The 13,716-nt window shown below is 36.6% G+C and overlaps 4 protein-coding genes across 5 annotated transcripts; all 4 read right to left on the bottom strand.

The window, feature by feature from the left end:
- Positions 1-999: 999 nt before the first annotated feature.
- LOC108602077 lies at positions 1,000-2,471 on the bottom strand. Its single transcript, XM_017990096.1, has 2 exons — positions 1,537-2,471; positions 1,000-1,480 (listed from the first exon to the last, which is right to left on the bottom strand). The coding sequence occupies exons 1-2, from the start codon at positions 2,374-2,376 to the stop codon at positions 1,070-1,072; spliced, it is 1,251 nt and encodes a 416-aa protein (XP_017845585.1). The 5' UTR covers positions 2,377-2,471; the 3' UTR covers positions 1,000-1,069.
- A 1,601-nt stretch (positions 2,472-4,072) lies between these two features.
- Positions 4,073-5,923, bottom strand: LOC108602168 (CG31102). Of its 2 annotated transcripts, XR_001915234.1 has the most exons (5): positions 5,378-5,923; positions 4,818-5,314; positions 4,600-4,762; positions 4,399-4,538; positions 4,239-4,328 (listed from the first exon to the last, which is right to left on the bottom strand). XR_001915234.1 is itself a non-coding variant. In XM_017990201.2 (4 exons), exons 1-4 carry the CDS (start codon positions 5,580-5,582, stop codon positions 4,135-4,137), a joined length of 1,260 nt encoding a protein of 419 aa, XP_017845690.1. In that variant the 5' UTR covers positions 5,583-5,917; the 3' UTR covers positions 4,073-4,134. The 2 variants fall into 2 exon arrangements, 1 of the variants encoding a protein (XP_017845690.1); XM_017990201.2 differs by having other exon boundaries at positions 4,073-4,328; positions 4,399-4,762; positions 5,378-5,917.
- An 854-nt stretch (positions 5,924-6,777) lies between these two features.
- Positions 6,778-8,339, bottom strand: LOC108602362 (CG31288). The gene is made up of 4 exons (XM_017990463.1): positions 8,095-8,339; positions 7,527-8,029; positions 7,105-7,474; positions 6,778-7,039 (listed from the first exon to the last, which is right to left on the bottom strand). Exons 1-4 carry the CDS (start codon positions 8,288-8,290, stop codon positions 6,825-6,827), a joined length of 1,284 nt encoding a protein of 427 aa, XP_017845952.1. The 5' UTR covers positions 8,291-8,339; the 3' UTR covers positions 6,778-6,824.
- A 1,844-nt stretch (positions 8,340-10,183) lies between these two features.
- On the bottom strand, positions 10,184-13,649 carry LOC108602073. Its single transcript, XM_017990093.2, has 5 exons — positions 13,538-13,649; positions 11,905-12,119; positions 11,351-11,841; positions 10,928-11,294; positions 10,184-10,865 (listed from the first exon to the last, which is right to left on the bottom strand). Exons 2-5 carry the CDS (start codon positions 12,110-12,112, stop codon positions 10,675-10,677), a joined length of 1,257 nt encoding a protein of 418 aa, XP_017845582.1. The 5' UTR covers positions 12,113-12,119; positions 13,538-13,649; the 3' UTR covers positions 10,184-10,674.
- Positions 13,650-13,716: the final 67 nt, after the last annotated feature.

Below are 13,716 nucleotides of genomic sequence, written 5' to 3'. Positions count from 1 at the left end.
ATCCTTCTCCCTGTTACATACATTTGCACACTTCATGATACCCTTTTTCCATTTTTTTAAAAATTAAAACAAAAAATGTCAAAGTGTATTAAAAAGTTGGGGCGCCCAACTTTAATTTGTCCACTTGTTTTTTTTTTCAAATTTGGACATTTAAAAATCATATCGAACTGGGCTCGAGGGCATATATGATTTGAGGAAGCTTTGTGACTGTTGTAAAATTCTGTGCCACCCTTGTACATATATTTGTTTTTTTTTATTCCTAACCATTTAGATTTAAAGTCTTGAATATAAATAATTACCTCGAATACTAAGACTTGGTTCAATTCAAAGATTTACAGATTGCCCTTTTAAAGCGTACATTGTGGCCCATTGCTTTTTTTGAAAAATTACTTTAGTACCAGAAAGTGGATGCTTCAGCCGCAGATGAAATACGGTGTGATGAATGGGGATTAATTTAGTACGTAGGCACTAGCGGAGTCAGTGAATCGGGCCAATAGTATCTTATCAATTCAAAAACAAAAAACACAACACTCTACGCCATAGAGCACTTTTTGCAACAGCGCCAGCAACGACCCTTGTTTGCTGTGGCGGCCATGATGATTGTCCAGATACTTCGTCACAAGGTCTGAAAGGAAAATTAAAATATGATTTGCCGAAATTATTTAACCGTTCGTTGTGGGGAAGAAGAAGAGGAAGGAAGTAAAATTTACAATAATACAACCGTAATGCTCTTTTCAGAAAATAGGAGTAAATATGTACATATCTAATTTAGTATATTCATCCCTGTTATGGTTCTTGTTGGTCATACAAAAAGACGAACGGATTGAGGCCAATCAACAAGCATTCTTGTCCCTCCTACATACATATGTACATTTGCACAACTTCATAATAGACTTTTTAATTTTTGATAAATAGGTTAAAGTATAAAAAAAATATAAGATGCAATTAATACACCACGATTAGTAAATAATTTACGTTGGATTATTTTATGATTTTATGTATAATAACTTTATTATGTTGTGGTTTGAATAAATGTAATAATTAGTCTTAACCTTTTAATGTTATAGTATTATGTGTCCAAGAATCCAGATAATTCAAATTCCTTAACAGTTCGTTGTAAAAACGCGCGGTATTTGGGATTTTCTACATTTTCTCGTCGAAAGCGATCACCAGTTTCAGTACGCGAATTTAAATCTTCTAGATTATCAAAGCCAGCGCCTTCCCTAAATATTAATGGCGTTAAGCAAGTTGCGGCAATTACACTAATAAGACTGTTGTTAATCAGATCAATATGTAGCTCCTTAAGTGTGGGAATGTGACCTTGATATTTTAGCTTCTCAAGCGTTTGTTGCAGCACCCGGTGATACTCTCGAATTACGTATTTATAGTGCACCTTCCGCACATTTTCATTAAAGGAGCCAAACAGAAAATAGTTTAGATCGACTGCAGGCGAACCGACATAGGCCAACTGAAAATCCAGCTGTGCATATAAAAGTGGTTAGTATAAGTCAGGAGAATAGTGAAAAAAGGACTCACAGCAACTACATTATCAGGTTCTTTTGATTCATTGTTAATATGGAACATAAGATTGTTGATCCAAATATCAGCCATGTTGAAAACCTTGAAACCCTTTTGCTGTTCATCATACATGTTGACTGCACTTTGAAGTACATTTTCCGCTATCTTAAACATTTTTTCGGTGATGTCTTCGAAGCCTTTCCAATGCGTCATCTCCTCGGCCACGCAGCGAATATTGACAGGAAAGAAACTAAGAAAATCGCGACGATCTGGATTGCGAGAAATGGGTGCCTCATCAAAAAACTCAAGCACTTCGGGACTGACCTGAGCGATAACAGCACTGCAAGCATGAAGTTTGGCTAGTTTCTCAACGGCTAGCAGAACGTAATCCAGATTTAACAGACGACCTTGCTCAAAGTTCTCAAACCCGCTCATCTGCATATCTTCCAGTATGAGGAAAGGCTCTGGCGTCTCTGTTGTGTAGTAGCAGGTGGGCGTGATTTGTGTCGTCTCACCAATTGATTCCAGCAGCTTTTGTACCCTGGGCAGTACATTTTTGTATGCCAAAATCTCGCGCTTAAAAAGCTTACTGCGTTGAGCTACGGCACCCGTCTGTCCCTTCGGATGGTCCTTGATTATTACTGAAAATTTGCTTTTCACATCTCCACGTTGTAGATTAAAGCAGGCACGATGCATTTCGCTTGCAAAGCCGGAAGTTTTATCGCCCACAGTTGTGCTCTTCACCAATAAATCGCTCACCGACAATGCCTCCTCCTTGAAATGCTCTTTGAGTACATCTTGTAAAAATTCAGTGGTCAGCCATTCGGGAGCCTGATAGTTTCTCTTTCCAGTGCCCATTTTTCAAAAACAATTTTTTTAAGTTTTTCTGGTCACCTGACTCTAAAATAAGCCAATTAAACACTAATTGTTGGTATTGCGCTAAGCTGTTGAATGGAGAGTGCGGTGACTACATAAAAAGCTATAAGCTCACGTGCCTAGAAAGCTCACTCTCAGTCTAGACTAAGTGCTCAGCTGATTGTTGATTCAAATCATATGAGATATGAAAGCTTCATAAAGCACAGAAAGCTCGATGAGCAGCTGAGGAAGCGAGACAGAAAATAAGCAAATCGGAGCATAACATATGAGTAAACAAAATTGTTGATACGGATTGACAGAGGCAATTTTTGTATAAAATGGAAAAGGGTATTTTGAAGTTGTGCAAATTGTAACAGGAGGCGTGGCAGACCCCACAAAGTATATATATTCTTTATCAGCAAGACAAACTGAGTCGATATAGCCATATCCGTCTGTCCGTCTGTATGAGTGCGTGTTTCTCAGCATCTATAAGTGATAAAGCAATCAAACTTTGTATGTACAGTTGCAGGCAGTACGTGCTCCTATACCCAGAACATAACACTTTTATTTTATTTTATTTTATTTCATCCCCTCTCCCCAGAAAATCGAAAAAAAAGATTATACCCACAATATAAAACAATAAAAAATTATTTAAAAATCATAATCAAATCAATCACAAATACGCTTTGTCATGTTTTTAACAAATTTTCACTGTTTCAGAACGATTGGATAATTAACATGGGAATTATTTCTCATTCTAATTTTCAATACAGTGGCGTTTTTACAGACGCGCCATGAAAACGTCGCTGTCGACTCAGTCGTCGGCGTCGCTGCTGACGCTACAGCCAAAACGAGCTGTGACGCGTTAGCTGTCTTATGTGTATGTGTTTGTAAGTGCATGCGTGTGTTTGCTGCGATGCTCTAGTCCAAGTGTATATAAAAGTTGGTTGTGCCCAACTTGAATGCGTCTACTTGTTTTTTATACACTTTGACATTTTTGTAAAAAATGGAAGGGTAGTTATGAAGGTTGCTCAAAATGTATTAAAACAGGAGAGGGAGGGTGGCAGACCCAGAAAGTAATATATATGGGCTGATCAGCTCGACGAGCTGAGTCGCTATAGCCATGTCCGTCTGTCACGTCCGTCCGTCTGCATGAGTGCGTGTTCCGCAGCAACTATTTAAGAGCTAGAGCAACAAAATGGGTATGTAGGTGCTCTAAATCCAGGACACTACGCTTTTAGTTTATTTTTTTATTCCTCCCCCCTCCCCCGCAATCAAAAAAAACGATATATAAGACAGTACAAAATCTTTTAAAATCTGAAATTAATCACAAAATTGCCAGTCAGTTGTGACCGATTTGTGAAAATCGAGCGGATATAACTTTAGGAATAATTCACATTTCAATGTTCAATATAGACAGCGGGGTGCACGTGGTGACGCGCATTCAAACGTCGCTGCCGACGCCAGCGGCGGCGTCGCTGCTGACGCTACAGCGGAAACCGAGCTGTGACGCGTTAGCTGTTGTGTGTGTATTGTGTTTGTGAAGTGCTGCGTGTGTTTGCTGCGATACACTAGTCAAAGTGTATTTAAGTGTTGGTGGCGCCTAACTTTAACCTGTCCATTTGTTTATTTAGTTGTTGTAGACACAATCTTTTTTCGTTTCGCAAAAACATTTTATGTACAGAACAAATATAGAAATATATGTAAGTCAAGGCAAATTCGTCTATGATAAATATCTTTTTACTTAGATTCAATACATTTTTAAAAGTCAAGAATACCACGCCTCTGCAGGAACGGAAATATGCTTAAGGCTGCTTGCACGTAGAGAGGATTTGTGTAAATTTTGAAACGAAATAGATCGCCATCCTCAGTTGGCTGCATAAGCTTGGGAAGGCTCGCTTCTTCATCCACGGGGAATAAAATAAGTACCAAATGGGTAAATGTAGTAGAATAGCCTGTAATCGTTTGAAATAAAATACATTACAGTGTAGAAAGGTCGTTCTACAATATGTAGACGGTAATTACCCCAGAATCCATATTTGATCATGCACATATGCAGATCCTTGAGTAAGGGTAGTGGCTTCGCATAGCTAAGAAGCTTTAGGCACTGTACGAGATGTGTGTGGTATATTCGCACAAAGTAATCAAACTGTTTGATGCGTATGCTATAATGAGCGGAGCATATGATAAGCTCCCAGAGATCTTGAGCCGGACTGCCCCATTTACACATCTGAAAGTCCACAAATTGAAGCTCATTTATATCACAGGCTAAAGTGTTATTGAGCAGTATATTTCCAGACCAAAAATCACCATGATTAAGAACTTTGAATTCCTGCGGATCGTTGTTAAAGCAACGTGCTGCTGCTTGCACAAACTGATCCGCTGTGGGCTGAAATTAAATAAATGTATTCATATACTGGACATTAATCTAGACATTTGCTTACAATACAGCGTACGTATGACTCGGAATCGCTGAAACCCCAAGTTGTCATGGCTCTCTTGAAGCTTTGTACACGCGCTTGATAGGACTTGGATCTATGATAGTTCGCTGGTAAGTAGGTGCGCTTAAAATCATCCGGATAGGGGCCGTTTAGCTGATGCCAAACGGCAGTGCTCGCATGGAACTGCGCCAATTTCTCGAGGACGCGTTGCATCTGTTTCATATTGAATCCCTTAAGGCGATTAATATTGGAAAACTTCTTTGTTTTCAGATCCTCCAGCACGAGCGAGATGCGTCCATTTACATTTTCTGCCCAGTTACATTTGGGTGCAAACTTGATATTCATGCCTATTTGCATATATATCTGCTCCAGTTCTGGTATAATCTGTTGGTACATTTGCTTCTCCTTTGGGAATATGTTCAGAGTATTGATGAAGCCAATTCCCTCGGCATCTGCCAGCATCGTTTTCATAATGTACGATTTCTGCTGTGTAAAACCATCTAATACAATTGAAGCCAGTCTTAGTGGGTTACTGATTGCTAAAGCTTAATTATTTTTGTTACCTTTCATTTCAATGTCAATGATAATGCGCATTAGCAATGAGGTGTAGCTTTCGCCAGGGGATGTGGCTGGTATAATTGTGAGATGTAGTATTTTTCGAAAATTTCTGTGTTGTTGCTTGAGTATCTTCTTGAAGTATGTCTCATTCACCCAAGCGGGTATCTGCACATCATTTGATGCGCAAAATTTGTTGTTGTTATCGGGCATTCTGCTTAACTGATATGCGATACTTAGCGCTATTATTGCTTTGCCTGCAACTTGGGACAAGCCTCTCGTATTACGTCTAGTGTGTAGGAACGCTGTGTGCCAAGCGAACAGCTAGACTCAACTGTTTGCTGTCTTATCAAGAGCTTTCTCAGATCGTCCGCTGCATTCTTAGCTCTGCTATAGGCATTATCAGTGAGTAGGAGTATGCCGGCACATGGTTGCTGCTTGATGTTGAACAGATGAGTGAGGAAAGTAAGGCAGGGCCAAAGTGACCGGTTGTTTGGAGAGAGCTCAGCGTGTTAACAAACAGAGCGAGCTTTTCATAGCTGAGATGGTGAAACGATTTTTTTATAGACTTTGACATTTTTGTAAAAAATGGAAAAAGGGTATTATGAAGTTGCTCAAATGTATGTAACAGGGAGAAGAGGCGTGGCAGACCCCATAAGTTATTATATTCTTTGATCAGCTCGACGAGTGAGTCGATTAGCCATGTCGTCTGTCCGTCCGTCCGTCTGTCCGTCTGTATGAGTTGGCGTGTTCCTTCAGCAACTAGTAAGAGCATAGGAGCAACTACTTTGCAGCGCGGGTGATTAAAATCGCTACTTTTTTTTATTTTATTTAATGGAAATAAATCACAAAATCTGCTTTTGCATGTTTTCGACCGATTTGTGAAAAATTTCTAACGATCGGATAAATACCATAGGAATTATTCACATTTCAATTTTCAATATAGACACGTATACACGTGCTGACGCGCCATAGAAACGTCGCTGCCGACGCAGCGGCGGCGTCGCTGCTGACGCTACAGCGAAAACGAGCTGTGACGCGTTAGCTGTTTTGTGTGTATGTGTTTGTGAGTGCATGCGTGTGTTGCTGCGATACCCTAGTCACAAGTGGATTAAATGTGGTGGCGCCCCAACTTTAACCTGTCCACTTGTTTAGTATACATTTCATAGATAGTAAGCTAGCTGTTTCTATAAGTTTAATAATTTGTAACACAACAGAGACACAATTAGATTATTTTTTATTTTATAAAGCCATACTGCACTTCACTTGGAATTAGTACCTCTTAAATTTTTCCAAAGTGGCTCGAGCTAGCTTAAATATTATTATTTAGTATTATATTTAATCTTTAAAAAGGCAACACATTTATCTGAAAAAAATTATACATTTTTACTAACAAAAATATGCACATTTATTTGCAAGCAGATAAGACACAAATACAAACTGATAACTGAGGCTTTATGGTTCTTTTTCATAATCTTCAAAATTAAAGAGCCCTCGATTGTAAAAGAAGGGATATGTGTCTTTTAAAACATCACATAAGGCAGGATTGGACGCAATACGTTGTCTAAGCCTTTCAGCTTCCTCACTATCACCCATAAGCTCATGTAAATTACTATTCTTTTCGCTTGGAAATAGAATTAGGGGCAGATGATTAAACAAAGCAAAAAATGCTGCAAGGAAAAAAAGTTGTTGGATAGTTATAAGGCCTAAAATATTAGTATCTGTTTAGTCTTACCATAAAATGAATTATTCTTTTTGTACATCGAGCCATGAATATCGCGTAACTTTGGTAGTTTTTTTTTGTACTTAAGTAGTTTCAGACATTCTATAAGGCGATCCCAGTAAATACGTACAAAGTAGTCAAATTTTTTTATGCGTATGTCATTGGCAGCAGACAAGGATAAAAAGAAAAGTAAGTCAATTGCGGGACTACCCCATTTGCAAATTTGAAAGTCTACTAAAATAAGTTGATTAATGCTTCCACTTGGTTTATAATTGCACATGAGGTTGCTTGACCAAAAATCTCCATGTGTTAAAGTATTAAATTCTTCAGGATCCACTTCCATTGAACTTAAGCACTGTGCCCAATACTGTTCAACGGATGGCTAAAAAAATCTTTTTAAGCACTCAGTTGACTGTTGCAATTTTAGTACTTACAAAATTTTTTATATACTCATCGGTGTCTGGCAGGCCCCATGTGGCTATCGAGTTTTTGAAGGACTTCTCTTTTTTTGCATATCCTTCAAAGTGAAACTTTTTGCCTCTATGTGTTACAAATCCTTCATCAAATTCACTTGGAAATGAGAAATTATGATCCAGATAAGTTGAGCCAGCGGCATGAAATTCGGCCAACTTTTGTAGGGCACATATCATATGCTCCAAATCTAAGCCTTTAGTTCGATCCACGTTCCTGAATTTTTTTATCGCCAAATCTTCAAAAATGAAGTTAATGCAGCCGTCGCTCTCATCTGTATGAAGACACTTTGGTGCTAATTTTATATCCTCTCCTGCCTCCTTATAAAGAGTTTCAAAGGCGGGCAAAAATGTGTTGTACATCATCATCTCCTTCGGAAAAAGACCAAACTCGGCTATTTCATCTCCACCCTTATCTTTGGGTAGCATAGTCTTAAGGATATAAGTTGTTGTTTTAATTGAACCATCTAATAAAATTATTAAACATTACTTTCACTTTGATTATTATATGTTCTACAGATATGTATAATACCATTCATTTCCAATTCAAAGTAAACGCGCAGCATTGCAGAGGTAAAGTTTTCGCCAGGCGGTATGGCGGCAACAGGGCAGAAGCTAAGCACTTTTACATAATTCGGTTCGTCTTTAGCGAGAACATGTTCAAAATAAGTTTCATTTATCCATTCAGGTATGATAAGATTTTCGTTTGGATTTATAATGTCCTGCATTATCCTTCAAAGTCTCGCTTTTGCCGAAAAAGAAAAGAACGTGTGATCCGTTAACTGTCTAATTTAAAACTATTTCAAAATAGCTAGCAGTGCTAAAGCTTTTTTGAAAGCTTATCATAAATTGTATAAATTGTGCTTCGGAGTACTTTTTAATTGCATAATTGTCTATCCATACACTTAAAGCTTTTATTCATATTTACTGAGGTACACAATTTTTATAATGCAATGCAAAATATGCAATTCACTTTTGAAGACATTTACATAATATTTAAATTAAGATAAGCAACGCAGCAAAGACACGCACGGACTCAGATACACACACTGACACTAGCTTACTCGTCACTTTAAATCAATTTCGATCTGCTTCGGGTATAGGAGTGTCTACATGCCAAATTTGGTGTCTTTAACTCTGATAGTCGTGGAGACTGTTGGACATTGTCCAATCGACTTAAGTTATATCGCTGATCAAGAATTAATGCAAGTTTTGGTGACTGCAATGTCTCCTTCTGAATGTTACATACATTTGCACAACTTTATGATTCCCTTTATGTACATAGATACTTATGTATATAAAGTTTATTATTCTTTAATATATACTGAATAAACAGTAAGTACAATAAATATTTATATTCATAATTAAACTTCATAACTACAATTAATTTTTACACCAAATTACTTAAAATGATTTAATCTCAAGTCATGATAATGATATTTTATGTTATACATAGATACAGTAAGCTCTGACTGGTTATCAGCTTTGTGGCTTTTAGTATTTGTTGTCTAATCACCAAACGCTCTCTAAATATAAAAATAAATACATATGTACATAGTTTTAACAAGAACCTTTCGATACACTTTGATGCACGGTTTTCGTCATAGCGTCAGTAGCGACATAATGGTGGCTAAGGTATCCGTTTCATTTGTCTTTATTCACACGATTGTCTTATTACCAGAAAATGTAAATTTCCGTTGCACACCAGTCTTTCTTATATTACTCTCCATTAGAAGATTGAAGACAGCGAGTTACCTTGTCTGAGACTACACTTGGTATGAAAAGTTTTGGATTGGTCATTTCCTACCTGGACAGAGCTGATGGTGTTGTTCAATGTCATTCTGCAAAGCCGTATCAGCATTGCTGGTAAACCAAGTGCAGACCGACTTAAAAGGGAAAGCAAGTACACAGTAGAAAAATATGAATGAATATTCAAAATAAATATATTGAAATATATTTTATTACTCTAACAGAATGCTTCTAACGTTTCCGAACTGGTTCAAGAAACAAGCCAGCGGTCGGTCGTTAACAGCAGTTAATCAATCGCCAAAGATTACAGAATATTTCGTTTGCCTTCTGATTTTTTCAGCTCTATCTTGAAGATCTGACAATGGCCCATTTTTAATGACTTGCCAATATTACTTCTTTCACATTTCACCAAGTGTTACAAACATATTACGGTTGCTTTCTTTATAAATTGCTTCCAAAAATATCGGACTGTAAGATTTTTTTCATAGATAGCTGACATTGAATTCAGCCAATTTATGTAATACGTAAATCGTAAAAAAAATTAAATTTATTTTACACAAATTAACACAAAATACAACAAAAAACGCACCAAGATCGAGTATAGTTTCACCTGGCTGTGGTGCAGAAATGGATAGAAATCTTTTGATTTTTCTATGTACATAAAGCCATGTCCGTCTGTATGAGTGCGGGTTTCTCAGCAACTATAAGAGCTAGACCAACCAAATTTGGTATGTAGGTGTTCCTAAACACAGGACATGTCGCTTTTATTTTATTTTTTTAATAACCTTCCCCGTCCTTCGCAAATCGAAAAAAACGATATTAAGCAATTAAAAAATATTTAAAATTAAGAAAATCACAAAAACGCCTAGTCATTAATTAATTTTCAATATAGACAGCGGGGTGTACTTGCTGACGCGCAGCTGACGCTAAAGCGAAAACGAGTTGTGACGCGTTAGCTGCTTTGTGTGCCTATGATTGTGAGTGCATGCGTGTATTTGCTGCGATGATCTAGTCAAAGCGTATATAAAAGTTGATTGCGCCCAACTTTAATGCGGTCACTTGTTTTAAGTTGAAAGGATGCTTTAACTGATATAAAGTTATCTATAACCAAAGAGGCATCAAAGATTTATTTCACATCAAGTACATACGAGTACCAAGTTCCGTTGCTTTGGCCATTACAGTCACCGAGTTTGTCTACATTTGCACAACTTCATGATAATCTATTATAATTATTATAAAAACTTATAAGTATATAAAACGTTGACTACATCCTATATTTTGCTTTCGCGTATAGTTTGTGAGGCACAAAAAATCTTGTGTTTACTTCATGATTTCTTCAATACTGTACTTTAAGATAATTTAACTATTGCCAATCTAGAAGACCACGATTGTCCATCCAAGGGAGTATTTCGGTCATAGCCTGCACATATTTTGGATTGGTGTACATGGCGGCCTTTATTTTGGCGTCATCATTCTGGTAAAGCTCCGCGTTAGCCCCATTTTCAGGCTTGTCCAGCATTACAACTGGTAGGACTTTGGAGACAACCATAAATGCTGTTAATAGAAAAACACAATAGGTAAAAATAGCTTACACAGCTTGAGTAATGAATACACACCAGCCAGTCCGTTACGGAATAGCGATGCATGAAGGCTTCTCAACTTTGGCAAAGGCCGATGATATTGTAAAAGCTTTAAATTCTCAATCAAGTGATCAAAATAGTAGCGCACCAGATAATCAAACTTTGCTATTCTAATATCTGGGGCTGCCGACGACAGAATCAAATAGTATAAGTCATTTGCCGGAGAGCCATATTTGCCAACCTGAAAGTCAACAAATAATGTCTCCTTAATCTTCCCAAAGGCGTCATATAGAAACATCAAATTTGAGTTCCAACAGTCTCCATGATTAAGCACATTGAACTCCTTCATGGAAACCTGTTGATCCTGTAGAAGACGATCAACCAAAACGTCGTCGCTTTTAGCCTTAAATAAAATATATATCTTAGAAGCGATTTTGGCAAAAAATCAATAAAACCTACCAGCTTCTCATAGATCTTTTGTACGCTCTTCCATTTTTTTAGCTGTGTTAGAAATGCCCCACATGCGTTGAATTCCTGTAGTAGCTGACGATTACTTTCACTGAAGACGCCAACAGTAAAATGTTCGCTGAACATCCCATAATGCTCCACATAGCATGCGGAGGCTGCATGAAAGGCAGCCAATTTCTGCAACACTTGTTGCAAATGGTCGAAGTCGAGACCCATCAAACGATTTGAGTTCTTAAAGCCTTTTGTGAGCAGATCTTCGAGGAGTATGTAATCGACACCTAAATCTCTATCAATTTTATAGGCTTTCGGTGCAAACTGTATGGGTTTGCCAACATCAGAATAGAGCTGCTCAAACTTGGGCAGGATGCAATGATACATTTGCTCCTCCTTATGGAAAAGCTCGAGCTTGCTCAGAATGGCAGCCATCATTTCATTGCAATGCTGAGCCTTCAACACAAACGATACGCTTTTTTTTATATGATCTTAAAGAATATTTCACATTCAATACATAAGCGATATTGTTAATTATTAAGTCTATGACTAACCTAACTGCTCAACCTCTACCTGAAGACGCACCATTGACGTGGAATAATTATCACCTGCACTAGAACAATGAGACGTCACAGCAACAATTTTTTCAAAATCTCCAATTTGGGATCGTACGGCGTTTTCCATCGTGATTCTTGGCAGCCAAGGCGGCAAATTAGATGCCTTCGTATCGACATGTCCATTTGTTGCAGATTGCTCCGACATTGTTGATCTGCAAAGAGAATCATACAAGTTGGTAGTTGAAACACTTGTTGGTAATCAAACATATTTTTTTTAATGTAGTTCTCTAAATACAAGAATTCAAGAATTATGTTACTACAAGAATTATAAAAATGCGTTAAACTGACCAACAAGCTTTGTAAGTAACACCAAACTATTATGCCGACAATATTAATTTTGAAATTTATTTTAGCATTTTCATATTTTAAGTTTTGTCCACTAAAATTAATAAATCTTATCAATGTTATCCGACTACTTTTTAATGATCCTTGTTTGATAGGCTAACGGCTCTACAGAAATATAAGGGGTTAATATGTTATAATTGTGACTGAGCCTTAAACGCAGTGAACTGGTAGTTGAACTATCGACTTTAGCAGCACAAGGTGATTATAATATTTTATTTCTGAAATGCCGGGTCTTATCTATATAAATTTTATTTAATTTTTATACACTTTGGTATTTTTATAAAAATGTGAAGATGTGCAAATGTATGTACATATCATTGAGGCTTATCGTATTGTTTTTCTGTTATTTTATATTTAATTATTTATATTTATATTTAAGTGCTTAAACAATATATTAGAGTTTTGGACATAATTATATTTTTAAATTAAAAATATGAAGTAAAATTTTTTTCTTTTTTATTTATATTTAATGTCGTGCGTGTGAGTGCGGGTTGGCTGTTAGCATTTCGTGTTAGTGTTGTGTCGTGTTAGGAAAAACCGACACGCGCCCATCTCTAACAAGAACTCAGAGACAACAAGAACTCTATGCCACATTTGGTAAATATGTATGCACTTCTAATTCAAAAGTAGTACGCTTTTATTTTTTGTTACCTTGAAAACCCCTTGAAAATCGCACAAAAATTGAAGCTCGACTTACGTTTGCAATATTAATCGGATTTGTTTCAAATTCGACTCACACAATCTTTATCATGTTCTCGATGATGGATTTCAGAACGACAGATAATAAACATCGGAAATATTTATATTTCAATTATCCATTTGACAGAATGTTACTAATGAGCCTAGAGTAAAAAAGTGCTTTGATGCATAAGCTGTTATATGTATATATGTTTGGTCTTTTAAAAATCTTTTTTCTACTTATTAACTAAATTAATTTAATTTAATTTAACTAATATAGCTTGCATAGCTTATAGATTAGAAAATTATCCGGCTAGAATTCTTTTAACAAGAGTCGGTTTAAATCAGAGTACATGTCAGTTATTACATCCTTCTTAATAGTTTAAACCTTGTTGGGACCTTTACAAATAAGATTTCTTAATGCCTTATCACTTCTTTAAATGTTTTCTGCTGTATAGCATGACATGGTAGTATAACTTTATTGTAAATTGTATGCGAATAGTGGAAGTGCTTAAATTTTTCACGTGAATGTTTTTGTGTAACAAACCTTCAATTTTAATTGATAAAAAATACTTTGGTTGAGGAAAATTATAATTGATAAAGTGTTAGCTTGATGAAATGCACCCCGGTCAACGTTCACTCTTTGAATGAGACTTTAGCATTAGGCAAGGAAACTACTTATCGCTAGTTTTCAATTAGAATTAACATTATAATTATATTCGCAAA

Source organism: Drosophila busckii, unplaced genomic scaffold (genome assembly GCF_011750605.1).
Source record: "Drosophila busckii strain San Diego stock center, stock number 13000-0081.31 unplaced genomic scaffold, ASM1175060v1 hic_scaffold_35, whole genome shotgun sequence".
NCBI classification, from domain to species: Eukaryota; Metazoa; Arthropoda; class Insecta; order Diptera; family Drosophilidae; genus Drosophila; species Drosophila busckii.
This window is presented reverse-complemented; position numbering and strand designations above follow the sequence as displayed.

Coding starts and splice junctions, on each gene's coding strand:
- LOC108602077 (XM_017990096.1), bottom strand. CDS start 2,376: ATGGGCACTGGAAAGAGAAACTATCAGGCTCCCGAATGGCTGACCACT. Junction 1,481..1,536: donor AACCTGATAATGTAGTTGCT/GTGAGTCCTTTT, acceptor TTATATGCACAG/CTGGATTTTCAGTTGGCCTA.
- LOC108602168 (XM_017990201.2), bottom strand. CDS start 5,582: ATGCCCGATAACAACAACAAATTTTGCGCATCAAATGATGTGCAGATA. Junction 4,763..4,817: donor AGTCATACGTACGCTGTATT/GTAAGCAAATGT, acceptor ATTTAATTTCAG/CCCACAGCGGATCAGTTTGT. Junction 4,329..4,398: donor GATCAAATATGGATTCTGGG/GTAATTACCGTC, acceptor AAACGATTACAG/GCTATTCTACTACATTTACC.
- LOC108602362 (XM_017990463.1), bottom strand. CDS start 8,290: ATGCAGGACATTATAAATCCAAACGAAAATCTTATCATACCTGAATGG. Junction 7,475..7,526: donor ATGAGTATATAAAAAATTTT/GTAAGTACTAAA, acceptor AGATTTTTTTAG/CCATCCGTTGAACAGTATTG. Junction 7,040..7,104: donor AAAGAATAATTCATTTTATG/GTAAGACTAAAC, acceptor TTTTCCTTGCAG/CATTTTTTGCTTTGTTTAAT.
- LOC108602073 (XM_017990093.2), bottom strand. CDS start 12,112: ATGTCGGAGCAATCTGCAACAAATGGACATGTCGATACGAAGGCATCT. Junction 11,295..11,350: donor AAAAGATCTATGAGAAGCTG/GTAGGTTTTATT, acceptor ATTTTATTTAAG/GCTAAAAGCGACGACGTTTT. Junction 10,866..10,927: donor ATTCCGTAACGGACTGGCTG/GTGTGTATTCAT, acceptor TTCTATTAACAG/CATTTATGGTTGTCTCCAAA.